Raw genomic sequence first — 20088 nt, 5'->3', positions numbered from 1 at the left:
TATATATTTTGTCCCCAGTAGCCCCCAGCACCACTGGTTGTGTGCAGGAACTGCAGCCTCAACCTCCCGGCCCTAAGTGATCTGCCTGCCTTGACCTCCCAAAGTGCTGGGATTACAGGCAGGAGCCAGTGCGGCTGGCCTCAGGCATACTTTTAACGTGCCCATTTTATCTTGCAAATCAATCTGAACCACAAGTTTTTGGACTTAGAGTAATAACTGAGGGTTGTTCTAGCCATCCTTGGAGCCAGGCCATCTGAGAGCCCTTTGGCTTCCTGAGGAAATGTAGCTATCCCAAACACTAGTTTTAGTTAAGTGTTGTCCCAGGACCTTAAAGGGAAATGTAATTCTCTTTAAATCTATCAAGAACTAGGCAGAGAGCATGGGTTCAAGATCTTTTATTTTCAGAGCTTGCAATAATTGGTTAGCAATGCTAGCTGAGATGGTATAATCTGAAGGCCACCCCACCTTTCTCTTTAGGCACTCAACCAACAGAATCTTTTTCTTACAAACAATATCATTAACCAGTTGGGATGTCTCCACACGTGTGTGGGAAGAAGTCCTCTCCCCCATACTTTTCCCAACAAGGTTGTTTTATGACCAAATACAACTCAAACCCATTAACACAGCAACTAGTCATCTCCAGTATCACTGATTCTCCCACCCCCAGAATAGGAAGTTGAGGTAAGAGGGAGAGACGGTCTCCTGTTATAAGAGAAACCTGTCTACACCTCAATGAAGCTGTGATGGTAAGGAGGCTGGCACCAGAGGGTGGGGATGAGTAGGCACTGAAACAGGCCTCTCTAGAATCAATGAAGTCAGCCCCAGCTCCTTGGATGGTGTTCTTTTGAAATACCCACTTCTATGGGGTCAGATAAGGGGACAGCTGGTGATGATTCATCACTCTCCGTCCCTCAAATTAAAACATGATAAACCCAGAAAGTTTTAACTTCAAAATCCACCAAGCTCCCTCCTGAGAAAATCCTATCCAGTCATGTCCATGCCAGCACCCACTCCCCACACTTGGGTGGCCCATCCAACACTGATTTGATACTCCGTGACTCATAATATGACCATTTTTTAAAAATTAAAAGCTATCAAACAATATCATAGCAAAATAAGGAAGACACTCAGTGGACATGTTCTTCCCCTGTCCTGTGGAGCCCACCTCCCTACCCCGCTTCCCTGGGAAACCTACACGGCAACATTCCGGCACCAACCGGGGCGTGGCCTCATGGAAGCTGCCTCAAGTGCTTTCCTGACTGCGGCTCCTATACCAGCCAATGTCACAGGGAACTGGAGTGTGGAAGAGCAGGGCCACACCTCCCACCAAATAGATCTCAGTGGCCAGCAGTGGGTCTGGGAGGTTTAGCTTATGTCAGGCAGCCAAGCCTGGATCCAGCGCTCCCTCTCAGCAGGACCTCAGTTCTTGGCTTAAATAGCAGCAGCCCCAGTACCGAAGCACCTCCTGGGGTGACAGAGCACTTAGCTCTCTGTCCCATAACTTACAACAGCTTTGCATTTTCTTACCCCCTTCTTTAAAAAAAAAAAAAAAAAATTAAAAGCCGAGGTAGGTCCTGGGATAATAAACCCTACCTAGAATGGCAGTATTTCAACCTAATGAAGCAGTAAAATAAGTCTCCAGGAGTTAGAAAAAAGATAAAGTGATTGATGAAGTTGAATAAATTAAAGATACAGATTATCCCAAAGGCCTTGTCTTCCCAGGTTGTCTTTGCTATTTGGCCAGCAGCATTTCTGTCTATGTAACTTCTCTACTCCCCTCTGTCTCCTCTCCCTTCATGAGAAGGCTGGAGCCCAATATGGCCTCAGCTGCTTCATCCCACTGTGGCTCAGAGCAGCCTGACACGGTACCTTGTGGCACAGTCTGATATGGACGGAGGACGTGTAACAGGGAGAGAAGAGGCGTAGCCAGCAGGATGCCCTGGGCTCCAACCTTGGGAGTGTGGGAGGTAGGTTTAAGGCGTGGAAGTCCCAGGCCTCCTCTCCAAATGTCACACAGCTGACCCCTTTGCTCAAGTTCCTCTGCAGCAAAGTGGGACGGAGGGAAGCTCGGGCTGCTGCTGGGTGGCCCAGCCACCCTCAGAGCTTCTTCAGACGACTGTACATCTCCCTCTTGCTCTTCTCCCCTGCCCAGGTCCGGCTCTTGGTGCGGAACTTCTTCAGGTCTTCTTTAAAGTCCTCGTGGTGCATGGGCCGATAGCTGGGGGGCTCACAGTAAGACTGAGGGGACAGGACAGAATGAGGTTAGGGTACACCTGCCTCACACCCACAACCTGGTTTCCTCTCTGCCTAGGGCTACAAGGCTGGGAGCGGCCAGGCAGATCTGGGCAACCAGTTCTACAGAGGCCTTCTTTGTGCTCAGCAGATACCTACCTTGTCCCCAGACCCCTGGCAAGAAAATCATCATGACCAGACAGACTCATTGGTCTACCATTGGGGTGGGGGAAAGGAATGCTCTCCACAGCCCCAGTCTTACCTGGCATTTCATGAAGAACTCCTTGTATCCCCCCTTCAGGACGTACAGCTCAGGGTAGTGGAGTTTAGGGTATTCATTACCCAGGCGATCTCTCTCTCTCACATACCGGCACCTAGTCAGGGGAAGGAAGGCCAAAGCAGGGTTACCTCCTTCAACACAGAGCAACACCACAGCAACGCAGTCAAAGCAGCAGTTGTGGTTTAGGTCTCCCTTACACACATCTTCCCAACTTTACATTTATTCTTAGGAACCATCAGTGCTGAGTCGCAAGTTCCTGGCCATGTGAGCAGCATTCACAGCCAGTGCCAGTAGATGGCCTCTCCCCAACTTTCCTTTCTCTAACAGTACTAGTTTCTGAGTCCTGCCCAGCACCTTCACTGCCAGTTTGTGGCAACACTTTCACCATCTAAGCCAGCTTCCTCTTGCATTCTCCACCCCAGCCTTCCCTTCAGCCAGGCTCCCTCACTCACCTTTTTCTACTAAGTGGGATTTTCTTTCTGTGGCTTTTTTTTTTTTTTTTTTGAGACAGAGTTTCACTCTTGTTACCCAGGCTGGAGTGCAATGGCGCAATCTCGGCTCACCGCAACCTCCGCCTCCTGGGTTCAGGCAATTCTCCTGCCTCAGCCTCCTGAGTAGCTGGGATTACAGGCACGCGCCACCATGCCCAGCTAATTTTTTAAAAAATATTTTTAGTAGAGACGGGGTTTCACCATGTTGACCAGGATGGTCTCGATCTCTTGACCTCGTGATCCACCCGCCTCGGCCTCCCAAAGTGCTGGGATTACAGTTTTGAGCCACCATGCCCGGCCTCAGTGGCTTTTAAAGAGGCTGAACTTGGCTGGGTGTCGTGGCTCACGCCTGTAATCCAAGCACTTAGGAGGCCAAGGCGGGCAGATCACTTGAGGTTGGGAGTTCAAGACCAGCCTGACCAACATGGTGAAACCCCGTCTTTAAAAATAAATAAATAAATAAAAGAAAAAGAGGCTGAACTTGCTTCTGCTTCAGGGCACCTGCTTCTATCCTCTGCCTTGACTGAATGCTCTTCGATATCCTTATCTGGCTGATGGCTGCTTACTGCCTCGCCCTTGGTATAAAAGTATAAGGCCTCGAGTCCTTCAGCGGCCTACAGCTCATCACCCCCACTGCTGCTCTGCCCCTTGTTCATCCCACACCAGCCCCTGTGGCCCACTACTGTCCCTCTAGGCTGCCTGGAAGCTCCCACCTTATTTTCCTCTGAACAAGTTTTTTTTTTTTTTTGAGACAAGTCTCATTCTGTTGCCAGGCTGGAGTGCAGTGGTGCTGTCTCAGCTCACTGCAACCTCCACCTCCTGGGTTCAGGCGATTCTCCTGCCTCAGCCTCCTTAATAGCTGGGATTACAGGTGCCCACCACCACACCCAGCTAATTTTTTAGTAGAGACAGGGTTTCACTATGTTGGCCAGGCTGGTCTCAAACTCCTGACCTCAGGCAACCCGCCTCGGCTTCCCAAAATGCTGGGATTACAGGCATGAGCCACTGTGCCCAGCCACTATTTTTTTTTTGGAGACAGTCTCATTCTGTCGTCCAGGCTGGAGTACGGTGGTGCATGATCTCGGCTCACTGCAACCTCCACCCTCCCTCCGAGTTCAAGAGATGCTCCTGCCTCAGCCTCCAGCATAGTTGGGATTACAGGTGTCTGCCACCATGCCTGGTTCATTGTTGTTGTTGTTGTTTTTGAGATGAAGTTTCGCTCTTGTTACCCAGGCTGGAGTGCAATGGCACGATCTCGGCTCACCGCAACCTCCGCCTCCTGGGTTCAGGCAATTCTCCTTCCTCAGCCTCCTGAGTAGCTGGGATTACAGGCACGCGCCACCATGCCCAGTTAATTTTTTGTATTTTAGTAGAGACGGGGTTTCACCATGTTGACCAGGATGGTCTCGATCTCTTGACCTCGTGATCCACCTGCCTCGGCCTCCCAAAGTGCTGGGATTACAGGCTTGAGCCACCACGCCCAGCCTCATTGTTGTATTTTTAGTAGAGACGGGGTTTCACTACCTTGGCCAGGCTGGTCTTGAACTCCTATCTACTCTGAAATGTAAGTCCCACAAAGGTAGGGATTTTTTGGTCTGTTTTGTTCACTGCTTTTCTCCCTCAGTATCTAGAAAAGTATTTGGTACATGAGAGGCAAGAGTATCTGATTTCTCTTGAAGCTCAGTGGTTTGGGGCCTATGGTAACTGCTCCAGTCACGAGGAATGGGCAGCAGCTTCCTCAGCAGCACGTAGCTAGATGCATTTGTCTGTAGTTAAAATGAGTTCACCTGTCAATCCGAAATCTTTCCTCTGAGAGACCAAGGCGGGTAGATCACTTGAGGTCAGGAGTTAGAGACCAGCTTGGTCAACATGGCGAAACCGCATCTCTATTAAAAACATAAAAATTAGCTGGGCATGGTAACATGCGCCTGTAGTCCCAGCTACTCGGGAGCCCAAGGCAGCAGAATTGCTTGAACCTAGGAGGAAGAGGTTGCAGCGAGCCAAGATTGCGCCACTACACTCCAGTCTGGGTGAAAAAGCAAGACTCCATCTCAAAAAAAAAAAAAAAAAAACCCAAAACAAAAACCAAAACACCAATCTGCTGAGTGAATAATTGCATTTATGAATGATCATTAAGTTCTTGCTCAAATATCACCTATGCATGTAGTAACATATAGGGCAAAGCACTCATCCTTCAGAGACAGATGCTTGAAGGACTCATGAGATGACAGTCACAAGTGTCAAGCTCTAATGTAGTTGCCTGTGTGTAGAGCATGTACATGCCAATGTGACAAATATTAATATTAATAAAATCAGGTGAAGTGTATACAAGTATAACCTTTGTGTGTGTGTGTGTGTGTGTGAGTCTCACTCTGTCACCCAGGCTGGAGTACAGTGACATGATCCCGGCTCAGTGTAGCCTCGACTTGCTGGGCTCAAACGATCCTCCCACCTCTTATTTTTTGCAGAGGTGAGATCTCGTTGTATTACCCAGGCTGGTCTGAAACTCCTGAGCAAATGATCCTCCTGCCTCAGCCTCCCAAATTGTTGGTGCCACTGTGCACAGCCATAACCTCACCTCTTTTTGAGTTTTAAAATGGTTCATAAGGGTGAGTACAGTGGCTCACACCTGCAGTCCTAGCACTTTGGGAGGCTGAGGAGGAGTGCTTGAGGCCAGGAGTTCGAGACCAACCTGGCCAAAATATCAAGATCCCATCTCAAAATTTGAAATTTCTGCCAGGTGTGGTGGCTCGTGCCTTTTGGGAGGCCAAGGTGGGCAGATCACCTGAAGTCAGGAGTTCGAGACCAGCCTGGCCAACATGTGAAACCCCGTCTCTACTAAAAACACAAAAACTAACCAGGCATGGTGGTGGTGGTAGCTGGTAATCTCAGCTACTCAGGAGGCTGAGGCAGGAGAATTGCTTGAACCCAGGAGGTAGAGGTTGCAGTGAGCTGAGATCACACCATTGCACTCTAGCCTGGGCAGTAAGAGTGAAACTCCGTCTCAAAAAAACCAAAAGATGGCCGGGCGCGGTGGCTCAAGCCTGTAATCCCAGCACTTTGGGAGGCTGAGGCGGGTGGATCACGAGGTCGAGAGATCGAGACCATCCTGGTCAACATGGTGAAACCCCGTCTCTACTAAAAATACAAAAAATTAGCTGGGCGTGGTGGCACGTGCCTGTAATCCCAACTACTCAGGAGGCTGAGGCAGGAGAATTGCTTGAACCCAGGAGGTGGAGGTTGTGGTGAGCCGAGATCGCGCCATTGCACTCCAGCCTGGGTAACAAAAGTGAAAAACTCCGTCTGAAAAAAAAAAAAACAACAAAAAAAAAACAACAAACCAAAAGACACAATACACACATGCGTGTGCACACATACATACAAACTAAGGACAGTGGGGGAAATTAGAAGAGCCAAAGTTTAACTCAATATAAAATTACATATCATGGGTGTAGGCTGAGACATGAAACTGGCTTGTTATGTGCCAGAGGTTGCTTGATATGCTAAAATATGCTGAGTGCAAGCCACAAACCAGCATGTCCCAAAAAAGCATCATGGAGCCTCTGCCCCAGAGCCCAGTTCTGTGCAGTACTCACATGCGGGGACCTCTCTCCGAAGAAAACTCGCAGTGAAACACAACAATGACACGCTTGCCATCAGTAGGTACAATGGGCTTCTTCAGTAAGAAGTCTTCAACCTCTTCTTCCATGTGCAAGTTCACCGCACCCTATGAAGACAACAGAGACCCTTGGAACCTGCATGCTTCACACCTGAAGTAATGATTCATCAAGAATGATCTTTAGGCCAGGCGCGGTGGCTCAAGCCTGTAATCCCAGCACTTTGGGAGGCCGAGGCGGGTAGATCGCGAGGTCGAGAGATCGAGACCATCCCAGTCAACATAGTGAAACCCCGTCTCTACTAAAAATACAAAAAATTAGCTGGGCATGGTGGCACGTGCCTGTAATCCCAGCTACTTGGGAGGCTGAGGCAGGAGAATTGCCTGAACCCAGGAGGCGGAGGTTGCGGTGAGCCGAGATCGCGCCATTGCACTCCAGTCTGGGTAACAAGAGCGAAACTCTGTCTCAAAAAAAAAAAAAAAGAATGATCTTTAAAGGCTGGGCGCGGTGGCTCACGCCTGTAATCCCAGCACTTTGGGAGGCCGAGGCGGGCGGATCACGAGGTCAAGAGATCGAGACCATCCTGGCCAACATGGTGAAACCCCGTCTCCACTAAAAATACAAAAAAATTAGCTGGGCATGGTGGCGCGCGCCTGTGGTCCCAGCTACTTGGGAGGCTGAGGCAGGAGAATTGCTTGAACCTGGGAGATGGAGGTTGCAGTGAGCCAAGGTCACGCCACTGTACTCCAGCCTGGCGCCTGGTGACAGAGTCAGATTCTGTCTCAAAAAAAAAAAAAAAAAAAAAAAAAAGAATGATCTTTAAGTTCAGAAGACCAGTTTGTGATTTTGCAGTTCTTTTGGCTGAAGAGCCCAGTAGACCATCTGGCACCTGTATCTCAATGGAGCTTTATGGGTCCGTACATACTGATTGCACAGTAATGTACATGGGACTGGAAATGGGCAATTCAGCTATGACTATGATACACTTTGTAGGTAGTTTCTGGTCCTCTGAATGGCTTAAACATCAGTGGGTAGCTCCTACAAGTGCCCTTGATGGTGATGTGAGGGACAAACATAAAGAGCAACTGCAGCACAAGGTGGTAGAGAGTATTGCAGACAAGGGAACATTCGTTTGGAGCACCTGGAATCAAATGCCTTCCACACTCACTTTATTGTTTTAAAATTTCTAACAACTAGCATACGAGCTAAGCAGCCAGGTGTCACTGTCTCCCCCTTTAAAACCACAGATCTGGCCGGGCACAGTGGCTCACACCTGTAACCCCAGCACTTTGGAAGGCTGAGGCAGATGGATCACAAGATCAGGAGTTCGAGACCATATCGGCCAACATGGTAAAACCCTGTCTCTACCAAAAATATAAAAGATTAGCTGGGCGTGGTGACAGGCACCTGTAATCCGAGCTACTTGGGAGGCTGAGGCAGGAGAATCGCTTGAACCCAGGAGGTGGAGGTTGCAGTGAGCCAAAATTGCCCCATTGCACTCCAGCTTGTGCAACAGAGCGAGACTCCACCTCAAAAAAAATTAGCAAGCAAACAAACAAAAAACCCACAGATCCTGTTTAGGGCTCCTTCTATAGCAAGTCTCAGGAATCCATACCTTGATGTGGCCTCCCTCGTATTCATATGGGTATCGACAGTCAATGATAACAAACTCTTTAATGAGGTTGGCAAACTTGCCATTCAAAACAGATGCCATCTGTTAAGAGAAAACCAAGGAGAATGAACTTTGACCGTCAGGAAAAACTAAATTCAAGTACTCCATGTGTGGTAGGTTCCAAAAGGATGAACTCACAATTTCTGGAGAGATGTATTTTAAATCCTGATGTTTCCCAGCAACTGTATGAAAGAGATAACCCTAAAAAAGAAAAAAAAGATACTTAGAGAATCTGAAAGCCTATATATATTCATACTTATATTGTTTGTCTGGCTGGTAGGAGGTATCTTTTAAAAATAAAACATTAAAAGTACACGGTAGTTACTCTTCTAAGTTACTTCATTAACATCCTGACATTTAATTTTCACATAAACCAATAAGGTATATTATCCCCATTTTGAGCACCTTATCCAAGGTTACCTAGCTAGTAAGCCACATTTCAATAAAGAAACCTCAGGTAATCTCATTTTCCTCCTGCTTTTGTCAAGAATCCACATGTCAGACTGTGAACAACAGCACTTAAACATACAGATTTCACTCGTTTACTGAGTACCTGCTATGTCTAGCATGGTACAAGGCACTGGGAATAGAAAAAAAGACTTAGCCCAGCCTTGAGGATGAAGATGGACACATTAGCAATTACTCATTCAGGTGACTGGCTGAGTCAAGAGTTCGCCATTGCCACATATAGGCCCATTAAGACAAATATTACAGGGCTGGGCACGATGGCTCACAATTGTAATCCCAGCACTTTGGGAGGTGGAGGCAGGCAGATCACGAGGTCAGCAGTTGAGACCACCCTGACCAATATGGTGAAACCCCGTCTCTACTAAAAAACACAAAAATTAGCCACCGCATTAGGTGTGGTGGTGCACGCCTGCAATCCCAGCTCCTCAGGAGGCTGAGGCAGGAGAATCACCTGAACCCGGGAACCGAGATCACGCCATTGCACTCCAGCCTGGGTGACAGAGCAAGACTCTGTCTCAGGGGCTGCAGAGGTGGGGAGGAGACAAACATAACCAAGCCTCAATTCAAGGTGAAAATTCCAGAGTGTGGTGATGCATGCCTATCGTCCCAGTTACTTGGGAGGTTGAGGCAGGAGGAGCACTTGAGGCCAGAAGTTTGAGGCTACAGTGTACTATATAGCATGTGTGAACAGCCACTGCACTACAGCCTGAGCAACATACTAAGACCACATCTCTCCCCCTCAAACAAGAGAAGCTTCCAAAAGTGAGGATACAGCTGGGTCTTTGCTTGTTCTCTTCATTCTCCCTGTTCCTTTGAAACCCATTTGGGCTGAAATATCAATGGCCCAAGCCCATACATTCTCCAATCCACTAGCCAAGACAAACCTTTTTACTTCTCACGGTCTGCTGTTTATATCTCACTGAAATTTATTTCAATCTACCATGTGGTACATGTAGTTCACGTCTTACCTCTCCAACCACATACTAAGTTCTTTGGGGGAAGTAACTGGGTATCATTTTGGAATCTCTGCCTAACACATCAGTGCTTCAATAAATGTTAACTAAATTAATGAAAAAAACGTTGATCTGGTAACCTTCAAGTCAAAATGTGACTAAAGAAGCTGCTATTGACACATTCCCTGTCAAAAGCAGACAAGCCTTCAAGTAGCATTATCAGGCTATTAGAAGATCTTCCTCTAGACTTCCTAGATGGCCTTTCTAAATGGCCAAGTTTCTCTGGACAATGGAGAAATTTAGTCTCAATCCCAGACCTTCTAAGATAACCTTTCAATATGTAGACTTGTGGTGAGGCAACAGGTTTATTTCTGCTTCGTACTATCCTGCTAATTACTATTTTTATAATCAGAAACACAGTTCCCAGGTAGCCTGGCCTTTGGGTTAGAATCATGATGGTTGGTGGACAGCTCCCCACGTAAAACTTCCCATCAGCATGAGTGAGATCTACAGTCTCGGAGACCAACATACACATCATGAGAAACCAAGTTTGCTTCCCTACATTCTTTAATTGTGTCCTTTTGGAGGCACCCCAGGAACCACCTTAGGAAGAAAGGCTCAGTGGGGTTCTAGATATCCACACTCTTTCCTGCACTCGCCAGAGCAGCTCTGCTTACAGTTACCTTGGAGAAGTCTCCTATAAGGTCCCTTGGGTCATTGTCCAAAATGTTCTCAATGGTTCCTTTGGGGGAAGATGCCAGGGATAAAGACCGATGTAGAGTCTGTAACAAAGGTAGAGAATGAGGCCAGGGCTCTGAATGAACTTCTGAAAACATTCACTTGGAGCACGTCTTGAGGAGACTAGACGCACATACACACAAAACCCGGCACAGGTGGTACGTGCCTGTAGTCCCAACTACTACCTGGGCCTGGGGAGGTTGAGGTTATAGTGAGTGGTGATGGCGCCACTGCACTCCAGCTTAGGTGACAGAGTGAGATTGTCAAAATAAAAAAATAAAAAATAAAAAAAAGAAAGAAAGAAAGAAAAGAAATGGGGGGGGGGGTGTTCAAACTAGGGATAAGTTTAGAAAAAGTATGTCTTAGCTTTTTTTTTTTTTTTGACAGAGTCTTGCTCTGTTGCCCAGGCCAGAGAGAACCACCATGCCTGGGTAATTTTTGTATTTTTAGTAGAAATGAAGTTTCACCATGTTGGTTAGGCTGGTCTTAAACTCTTGGCCTTGTGATCTGTGTGCCTCAGCCTCCCAAAGTGCTGGGATTACAGACGTGAACCACCGCGCCTGGCCCATGTCTTAGCTTTATCCAATGAAAAGAGGCAGCCGGCTATTAAAATGGGATAATTTGAACAAAAGGATAATTATGTGCAGTACACAGAAACAAATCAAATGTTTTAATCCATGCATTCCTGATTATTATTGGAAAACAACTGTAACTCTTGCTTTCAACTTTGGAAGATGCTTGGTAGGGCACTACTTGGAAACTGGCAAATAAAGAGATCCAGTATTCACCCTGCCTTTCCCAAGGGAAACCACAGAAGTTTGATGAGTTTAAGTTTCTCTGTATAGAAATATTCTAGCTAATTAACGAGGAAAGGATGAAGGAACTGCCTTAGCCTCCCGAGTAGCTGGGACTATAGGCACCCTGGTGAAATGAAGAATTTGGGCAGCAATCACCAATGGCTGACTGGCACGTTATACCTCCTGATCAAAGTAGACAAAAATCACCCATGTAATATTCTTGCCAAACAAACAGAACCAGAATTCAATGCAGCCTTTCCAGAGTTAGGTTTTTAAGGCAAGACAGGGGATAGAAGACAATGTCTGAAGACCCCACAGGACTGTGGGAACCTCAGCAGGACAAATGACTTGGCTTTTCAACAAATAAAAATATCCAAGGCGGAAACAGATGGAGCACTGAAATCTGAAGAGTAAGAGACATATCGACCAACTACAGTGTATGGACTTTATTTGGATCCAGATTTTAACAAATAAATTGTAAAAGTATTTAGGAGACAACTGGAGAAAACAACTCAGATTGGATATCTGGCATTTGATAATAAGAAATTTAGCTCTGGGCTGGGTGTGGTGGCTCACGCCTGTAATCCCAGCACTTTGGGAGGCTGAGGCAGGCAGATCACCTGGGATCGGGAGTTCGAGACCAGCCTGATCCACATGGAGAAACCCTGTCTCTACTAAAAATACAAAATTAGCCAGGCATGGTGGTGCATGCGTGTAATCCCAGCTACTCAGGAGGGCTGAGACAGGAGAATAGCTTGACTGATCCCAAGAGACGGAGGTTGCAGTGAGCCGAGATTGACATTGCACTCCAGCCTGGGCAACAAGAGCAAAACTCCATCTTAAAAAAAAAAAAAAAAAAAAAAAAAAAATTAGCTCTGTAATGATGTGTTTGTATGAGGAAAACACTCCACAAACTCAAAGTGCTTTTTCCTATTCCCTCACTCAACAACGAAAGACTTCTGTTACCCACAAATATGAGGGGATTTCTCCCTACAAGCAAGCAATTCTGCAGTAGACAATAGCTGGGTGTCCTCTGATTCAATTCTGACACTATCTACCTGGAGAGTGTCAGATTCGAGGCTGAGGGCCCAGTCCTCAAAACTGTATGACCCTTTAGACAGCAGTCCCAAGTTGGGCCTCTGGAACTTCTAATCTAATGACTACCAGCTTTAAGTGGGGGTTCCTATCACCCCTTCTGTGGGTTTGATTAATTTGCTAGAGTGGCTCACAGAACTCAGGAAAACACATTTACCAGTTTATTATGAAGGATATTCAAAGGATACAGAAGAAGTGATGCATAGGGTGAGATATGGGAGAAGGGACATGGAGCTGTCATGCCCTCCTTGGGTGCACCAAGCTCCAGGAACTTCCATGTGTTCAGCTATCCAGAAGCACTCTAAACCCTGTCCTTTCAAGGTTTTATGGAGGCTTTATTACATAGAAATGATTGACTAAACCACTGGCCATGAGTGATCAACTTGACTTTTAGCCCCTTTCCTCTCCCTAGAGGTTGGAGGATGGGACTAAAAATTCCAACCACTAATCATGTCTGTCTTTCCACCAGTGACCAGTCCCATCCTGAAGCTATCAGTCAATCATTAGCATACAAAAAGATACGACCTTAGATATTTCAAGGATATTAAGAGTTACATGACAGAAGGGGGGAAAGATCGAATATATAATTCACAGTATCACAGGTGTAATAATGGTACTCTAGCAATGCTTGAAATTTCCTCCACAATGAAATTTAAAATACTAAATATTAAAATATATGAAAATAAACCAAACAGAGGGCCTATATATACACAAAATAATCATTAACAGTATTTTATCCAAGAAAGTTTTACAAATACGGAAACAAAAAGGTCAATCTCTAGTATGGTTAAAAAAAAATGAATAATCTTTTTAAGATGGAGTCCCGGCCGGGCGCGGTGGCTCAAGCCTGTAATCCCAGCACTTCGGGAGGCCGAGGCGGGTGGATCATGAGGTCAAGAGATCGAGACCATCCTGGTCAACATGGTGAAACCCTGTCTCTACTAAAAATACAAAAAATTAGCTGGGCATGGTGGCACGTGCCTGTAATCCCAGCTACTCAGGAGGCTGAGGCAGGAGAATTGCCTGAACCCAGGAGGCGGAGGTTGTGGTGAGCCGAGATCACGCCATTGCACTCCAGCCTGGGTAACAAGAACGAAACTCCGTCTCAAAAAAAAAAAAAAAAAAAAAAGATGGAGTCTCGCTTTGTCATCCAGGCTGGAATGCAGTGGCGCTATCTCGGCTCACTACAACCTCTGCCTCCTGGGTTCAAATGATTCTCCTGCCTCAGCCTCCCGAGTAGCTGGGATAATAGGCGTGCACCACCACATCTGGCTAATTTTTTTTAGTAGAGACAGGGTTTCACCATGTTGGTCAGGCTGGTCTTGAACTCCTGACCTTGTGATCCACCCACCTTGGCCTCCCAAAGTGCTGGGATTACAGGTGTAAGCCATAGTGCCTGGCCAAAAATGAATACTTTTTTTTTTTTTTCCAGACGGAGTTTCGCTCTTGTTACCCAGGTTGGAGTGCAATGGCGCGATCTCGGCTCACCGCAACCTCTGCCTCCTGGGTTCAGGCAATTCTCCTGCCTCAGCCTCCTGAGTAGCTGGGACTACAGGCATGCGCCACCATGCCCAGCTAATTATTTTTGTATTTTTAGTAGAGATGGGGTTTCACCATGTTGACCAGGATGGTCTCGATCTCTTGATCTCGTGATCCACCCGCCTCAGCCTCCCAAAGTGCTGGGATTACAGGCATGAGCCACCGCGCCCGGCTGAAAAATATTTTAAAATATTGATAGATATGTAAACAAGAAGAAGCTTTCTGGAAGGCAATTTTCTGACATGCATACAATGCAAAGTTTCATAACTGTTTTTGCCCTTAAAACCTAGAATTTCCTTTTTTTTTTTTCGAGACAGAGTTTCCCTCTTGTTACCCAGGCCTGAGTGCAATGGTGCGATCTCGGCTCACTGCAACCTCTGCCTCCTGGGTTCAGGCAATTCTTCTGCCTCAGCCTCCTGAGTAGCTGGGATTACAGGCACGCACCACCATGCCCAGCTAATTTTTTGCATTTTTAGTAGAGAAGGGGTTTCACCATGTTGACCAGGATGGTCTCGATCTCGACCTCATGATCCACCCACCTCGTCCTCCCAAAGTGCTGGGATTACAGGCAGGAGCCACTGCGCTCAGCTAGAATTTCCTTCTTAATTAGGAAAAACAAAAAGAAAAATCAGGAAAAAGGAAATTCTAAATGTCCAGAAGATGATTTATTCAATTATTTCTAGTATACTTGTAAGATGAAACATTATCAGTCAGGTGCATTGGCCCATGCCTGTAGTCCCAGATACTTGGGAAGTTGAGGTGGGAGGATTGCTTCAGTCCAGGAACTCAAGGCCAGCCTGGGCAACAGAGTAAAACCCCTTTCCTACAAAAAATAATTTTTTAAAAAAATTAACTGGGTGTGGTGATACATGCCTGTAGTCCCAGCTGTTAGTGGGGCTGAGGCGGGAGGAGTTCTTGAGCCCATGGAGCCATGATTGTGCTCCTGCACTCCAGTCTGAGTGACAGCACTAGACCCTGTGTTCTCCACAAACAAAAAGAACAAAAACAAAAACCAAACAACCCTACCAAAACAAATACTATGCAGTCATTAAAATATTCTTTTAGAATAGTTTAAAGAGAAAATGTTCATAAAGCACTAGTAACTAAAGCAGATACGATATAAGGCAGTAGGCCTAAATGTCTTCCTGTCATCTAACCTTTTAAGACTGAGATGAGGTTTACTTAAACCTTTTCATGCCACAGAAAACACAGGCAGTTTACCATTTTATAATGCTTAATATCAAACTTTAATATAAGGACAGTATAATGAAGGAAAAACATACAAATAAACCAGTGTTTTGTGTGTCTAGCCATGGAATAAATAGAATAAATAACACAAAGGACCGTAGGACTTAGGCCCAGACAACCATGACACTATCTCACCCAGGCCAGGTGCTATGTCTAATATCTGTGATCACAGCACTTTGGGAGGCCAAGGTGGGAGGACTGCGTGAGCCCAGGAGTTTAAGACCAGCTTGCACAACATGGCGAAATCATGTCTCTACAAAAAATACAAAAATTAGCTGGGTTTGGTGGCATGAACCTATAGTCTCAGCTGCTTCAGCCTGGGAAGTGGAGAGTGCAGTGAGCTGAGATCATGCCACTGCACTCCAGCCTGGGTGACAGAGACTGTCTCAGAAACAGAAAACAACAAAACAACCTATACAACTATGAGCAATGCGAGTAATTAACTTGAAGAATTAAGACAGAACTTTATAAAAATCAAGTATTTAATAGGCCATGATAGGTCTGGATTAAAATGAAATAAAATATCTACAACAAATGACAATAAAAACATTTCAGGGCTGGGCGTGGTGGCTCATGCCTGTAATCTCAGCACTGGATCATGAGGTCAGGAGATCGAGATCAGTCAGGCCAACATGGTGAAATCCCATCTCTACTAAAAATACAAAAATTAGTTAGGCGTGGTGGCGCGTGCCTGTAATCCCAGCTACTCAAGAGGCTGAAGCAGCCGGGAGCGCGGTGGCTCAAGCCTGTAATCCCAGCACTTTGGGAGGCTGAGGCGGGTGGATCACGAGGTCGGAGGTTGCGGTGAGCCGAGATCGCGCCATTGCACTCCAGCCTGGGTAACAAGAGCGAAACTCAGTCTCAAAAAAAAAAAAAAAGAGGCTGAAGCAGCAGAATTGCTTGAACCAGGGAGTCAGAGGTTGCAGTGAGCAGAGATCGTGCCACTGCACTCCAGCCTGGTGATAAGAGTAAAACTTTGTCTCAAAAAAGAAAACCAAAAACCAAAATCATTCAAGTCAAAAATTATGAGACAAATCTAAAGCAGTGAGAAATTCATAGATTCAAATAGGTTTATCCAGGAATAAGAAAATTAAAAACAAATGAGTTAAGCATTCAACTCATGAAGCTGGAGACAGCAACACAACAAGCCCCAAGAAAAGCCTGCTCTCTTTGGGCAAAGGACAGTTCACTGAGGCAGAAGACTTTTTGACAATAATCACTCTCTTACAGTCAAATGCCACGGAAACAATTATGGCTAATGGCAAGCGGGGGCCTCCACCTTTGCCCAGCTCTAATGTAGTGCTCCAGTCATACCCTACTGGGATGGAATAAACTTCCCCTCCCTCCGAGCAATGAGACAGTCCCCACCCAAGATGTCAATAGAGTTTGTGCCGGGGAACCCAGACTTCCACCCACACCTTTCCTACAGTATCAGAGGAGATCTGCTAAAATTTACAGAGAGCCAATTCTGATACAAATATACAGGAGAAAATTGAAAAATCACTGGTCATACCAAGAACCAGAAAAATCCCAACTTGAATAGAAAAGACAATCAACAGATGCCAACAACACTATGAACACTATGTTGGATTTGTCTGACAAAGATTTTAAAGCAGCAATCTTAAAAATGCTTCAGCAGAGGCTGGGCATGGTAGCTCACACCTGTAATCCCAGTACTTTGGGAGGCTGAGTTGGATGGATCACCTGAGGTCAGGAATTCTCAGACCAGCCTGACCAACATGGAGAAACCCCATCTCTACTAAAAAAATACAAAATTAGCCAGGCGTGGTGACACATGCCTGGAATCCCAGCTACTCAGGAGGCTGAAGCAGGAAAATCACTTGAACCGGGGGGACGGAGGTTATGGTGAGCCAAGACTGTGCTGTTGCACTCCAGTCTGGGCAACAAAAGCAAAACGCTGACGCTGACACGCACACACGCATGCATGCACACACACACACACACACACACACACACAAACCCCAGCAAAGAAAATAAACCACTAAGTGGAAATTTTTAGAACTGAAAAATACAGTATCTGTGTTACAGCAAAAAGAAACCTATGAAACTAACCTCGTGGGCCTTCTCTGGACTAGCTGCCTCTTTAGGGCTGGCCCCAGACATGCTCTTCCTCCGCTTCGTATTTCCAGGTGGAGACTCCTCTTGAGATCGTTCTGATCTCTTCAACACTGACCGAGTGCTGGAGCTACACAGGGAAGGGGAGTCAAACAGCTTGCATCGGTTGTCCTTACAGGAAGAAAAAAAGACAGACCCATCTTTCATTAAAACCTGTTCACTTGCATGGTAAGACAAATAAATCAAAGGCTACCTGGGATGATTTAAGATCAGTTCTAAATTAGCAAACAGATACTGCTGATTCATTTAGTCCCAGCAACTCTCATAGGGCCTGGCACATAGCAGGCACTGAGCATTTAGCACTCAATGAATATATACTCAGCTGACATTATATAGAGATGAGCAAAACATCCTTTTCCCTCACAAAAACTGTCTACATAATCCTGCATCAAGAGAAGTGTCAGCTTTCAGTCAGGAACACACTTTTGGCTTGCCTATCTTCCCCTCCATATTATTACTTGCACCTTGCTTAAGCAGCTCAACAGGTTTAAAAACCCCAACTAAATCCAGAAAAGATGCAAAGTAGCTAGGTTATACTAAAAACGGAGGCATCATGGTTAAGGTATAGTTAAGATGGTAAGTTTCGAGGGAGTGGGGATGGGCAGAGTAGCAAATGCCTTTCAAAATTGTGTTCTAAGTCCTTTTTTCTACTTGGTCTTTTAAAGATTAATTTACCAGGCTGGGGTCAGTGGCTCACGCCTATAATCCCAACACAGTGGGTCACCTAAGGTCAGAAGTTTAATACCAGCCTGGCCAACATGAAGAAACTCTGTCTCTACTAAAAATACAGAGCAAGACTCTGTCTCAAAAAAATAAAAATAAAAAACAAACAAATAAAGACTAATTTTCCAGAGTCCAGGGGAAGCCAATCTGACCAGTGGTAGAGACAGAGTCTAACTTCAGCTCTGTAAATGCATCTTAGCCTGTTCTCCATTCTGTGTGTCTTGGCCTGGCTTTTCCTTCTGTACAGAATGTCCTTTCACACCTCAGCGAATAGTCATTTTCAAGTTGATGCTAACGTTTCAATGTCACTTCTTTGAAATATTCCTGAGAGTCCTCAGTAGAATGGATCACTTCCGCATCTGTTCCCATTGAGACCAGGGATTTTCTCCTTCTTTTGTCTGAAGTTTATTTTCTATTACAGATCCCAGAAATGGTTAGTCTATAATAACCATTTATGGAAGAAATTTTCCTACTATTAAGAGCCCACAAGCCCATGTTTATGATTTTAAAATTAAATTTATAAAACTAATAGCCACTTCTGGCCAGGCGCAGTGGCTCACACCTGTAATCCTAGCATTTTGGGAGGCCTAGGTGGGTGGACTGCCTGAGCTCAGGAGTTCAAAACGAGCCTGGGCAACATGGTGAAACCCCATCTCTACTAAAATACAAAAAAAATCAGCCAGGCGTGGTGGTGTACACCTGTAGCCCCAGCTACTTAGGAGGCTGTGGCAGAAGGGTCGCATAAACCTGGGAAAGAGGTTGCAGTGAACTGAAATTGCACCACTGCACTCCAGTCTGGGTGACAGAGCGAGACTCTGCCTCTGAAAAATAAATAAATAAAACTAATAGCCACTTCCAAAGCATTCTCACATTCTGCGTAATTCTATGTGTCTGTCAAAATGACCTGGTAAATTTAGTCATACATTTGTACTGAGTTAACCTATCTTCTCAACAGCTATGCACATTAATCTACTATAATCCATAAGTAATCTCAAAACTGTAGCTCAGCTGGGTGTGGTGGCTCATGCCTGTAATCCCAATACTTTGGGAGGCCAAGGTGGGTGGATGACCTAAGGTCAAGGAAGACCAGCCTGGCCAACATGGTGAAAACTTGTCTCCAGCAAAAATACAAAAAAATTAGCCAGGAGTGGTGAAGCACAGGAGGCTGAGGCAGAAGAACTGCCTGAACCCAGAAGGCAGAGGTTGCAGTGAGCCAAGATTGTGCCACTGCACTCCAGCCTGGGCAACAGAGGGAGACTCTGTCTCAAAACAACAACAACAAACAAACACATACAAAAAAAACAGAGCTGGGCACAGTGGCTCATACCTGTAATCCCAGCACTTTGGGAGGCTGAGGCAGACAGATCATCTGAGGTTGGGAGTCAAAGGCCAGTCTAATCAACATGGAGAAACCCCTTCTCTGCTGAAAATATAAAATTAGCCAAGTGTGGTGGCACATGCCTATAATCCCAGCTACTCGGGAGGCTTAGGCGGGAGAATCACTTGAATCTGGGAGGCAGAGGTTTGGGTAAACCAAGATCGCACCATTGCACTCCAGCCTGGGCAACAAGAGCAAAACTCCACCTCAAAAAAAAAAAAAAAAAAAAAAAAAAAAGGAAAAAAAGGAAAACAAAAAACTAAAGCTCATTTGTTCCAAATTATAGTTCAGATTTTTTTTTTTTTTTTTTTTTGAGGCGGAGTTTCGCTCTTGTTACCCAGGCTGGAGTGCAATGGCGCGATCTTGGCTCACCGCAACCTCCGCCTCCCCCGTTCAGGCAATTCTCCTGCCTCAGCCTCCTGAGTAGCTGGGATTACAGGCACGCGCCACCATGTCCAGCTAATTTTTTGTATTTTTAGTAGAGACGGGGTTTCACCATGTTGACCAGGATGGTCTCGATCTCTCGACCTCCTGATCCACCCGCCTCGGCCTCCCAAAGTGCTGGGATTACAGGCTTGAGTCACCGTGCCCGGCCTAGTTCAGATTATTGATAATTAACAAATATGAACATTGGCCGGGCGCGGTGGCTCAAGCCTGTAATCCCAGCACTTTGGGAGGCCGAGGCGGGTGGATCACGAGGTCGAGAGATCGAGACCAACCT

General features: G+C 45.9%; 1 protein-coding gene across 5 annotated transcripts in view; it reads right to left on the bottom strand.

The window, feature by feature from the left end:
• Positions 1-380: 380 nt before the first annotated feature.
• CDC25A (cell division cycle 25A) overlaps positions 381-20088 on the bottom strand; it is a 32629-nt gene continuing 12921 nt past the window's right edge. For all 5 annotated transcript variants that reach the window (XM_039477649.2, XM_039477650.2, XM_039477651.2 and 2 more), the window contains 7 exons: positions 17204-17377; positions 10397-10495; positions 8431-8493; positions 8236-8334; positions 6600-6730; positions 2495-2606; positions 381-2238 (listed from right to left, as the gene is read on the bottom strand). In XM_039477649.2, the coding sequence (XP_039333583.1) occupies positions 2098-2238; positions 2495-2606; positions 6600-6730; positions 8236-8334; positions 8431-8493; positions 10397-10495; positions 17204-17377 (819 nt within the window). In that variant the 3' untranslated portion in view covers positions 381-2097. The remainder of the gene's footprint in view (positions 2239-2494; positions 2607-6599; positions 6731-8235; positions 8335-8430; positions 8494-10396; positions 10496-17203; positions 17378-20088) is intronic.

This window comes from Saimiri boliviensis, chromosome 8, assembly GCF_048565385.1.
Source record: "Saimiri boliviensis isolate mSaiBol1 chromosome 8, mSaiBol1.pri, whole genome shotgun sequence".
Taxonomy (NCBI): Eukaryota; Metazoa; Chordata; class Mammalia; order Primates; family Cebidae; genus Saimiri; species Saimiri boliviensis.
The sequence above is the reverse complement of the archived record's forward strand: the minus strand, read 5'-3'. Positions and strand labels throughout refer to the sequence as shown.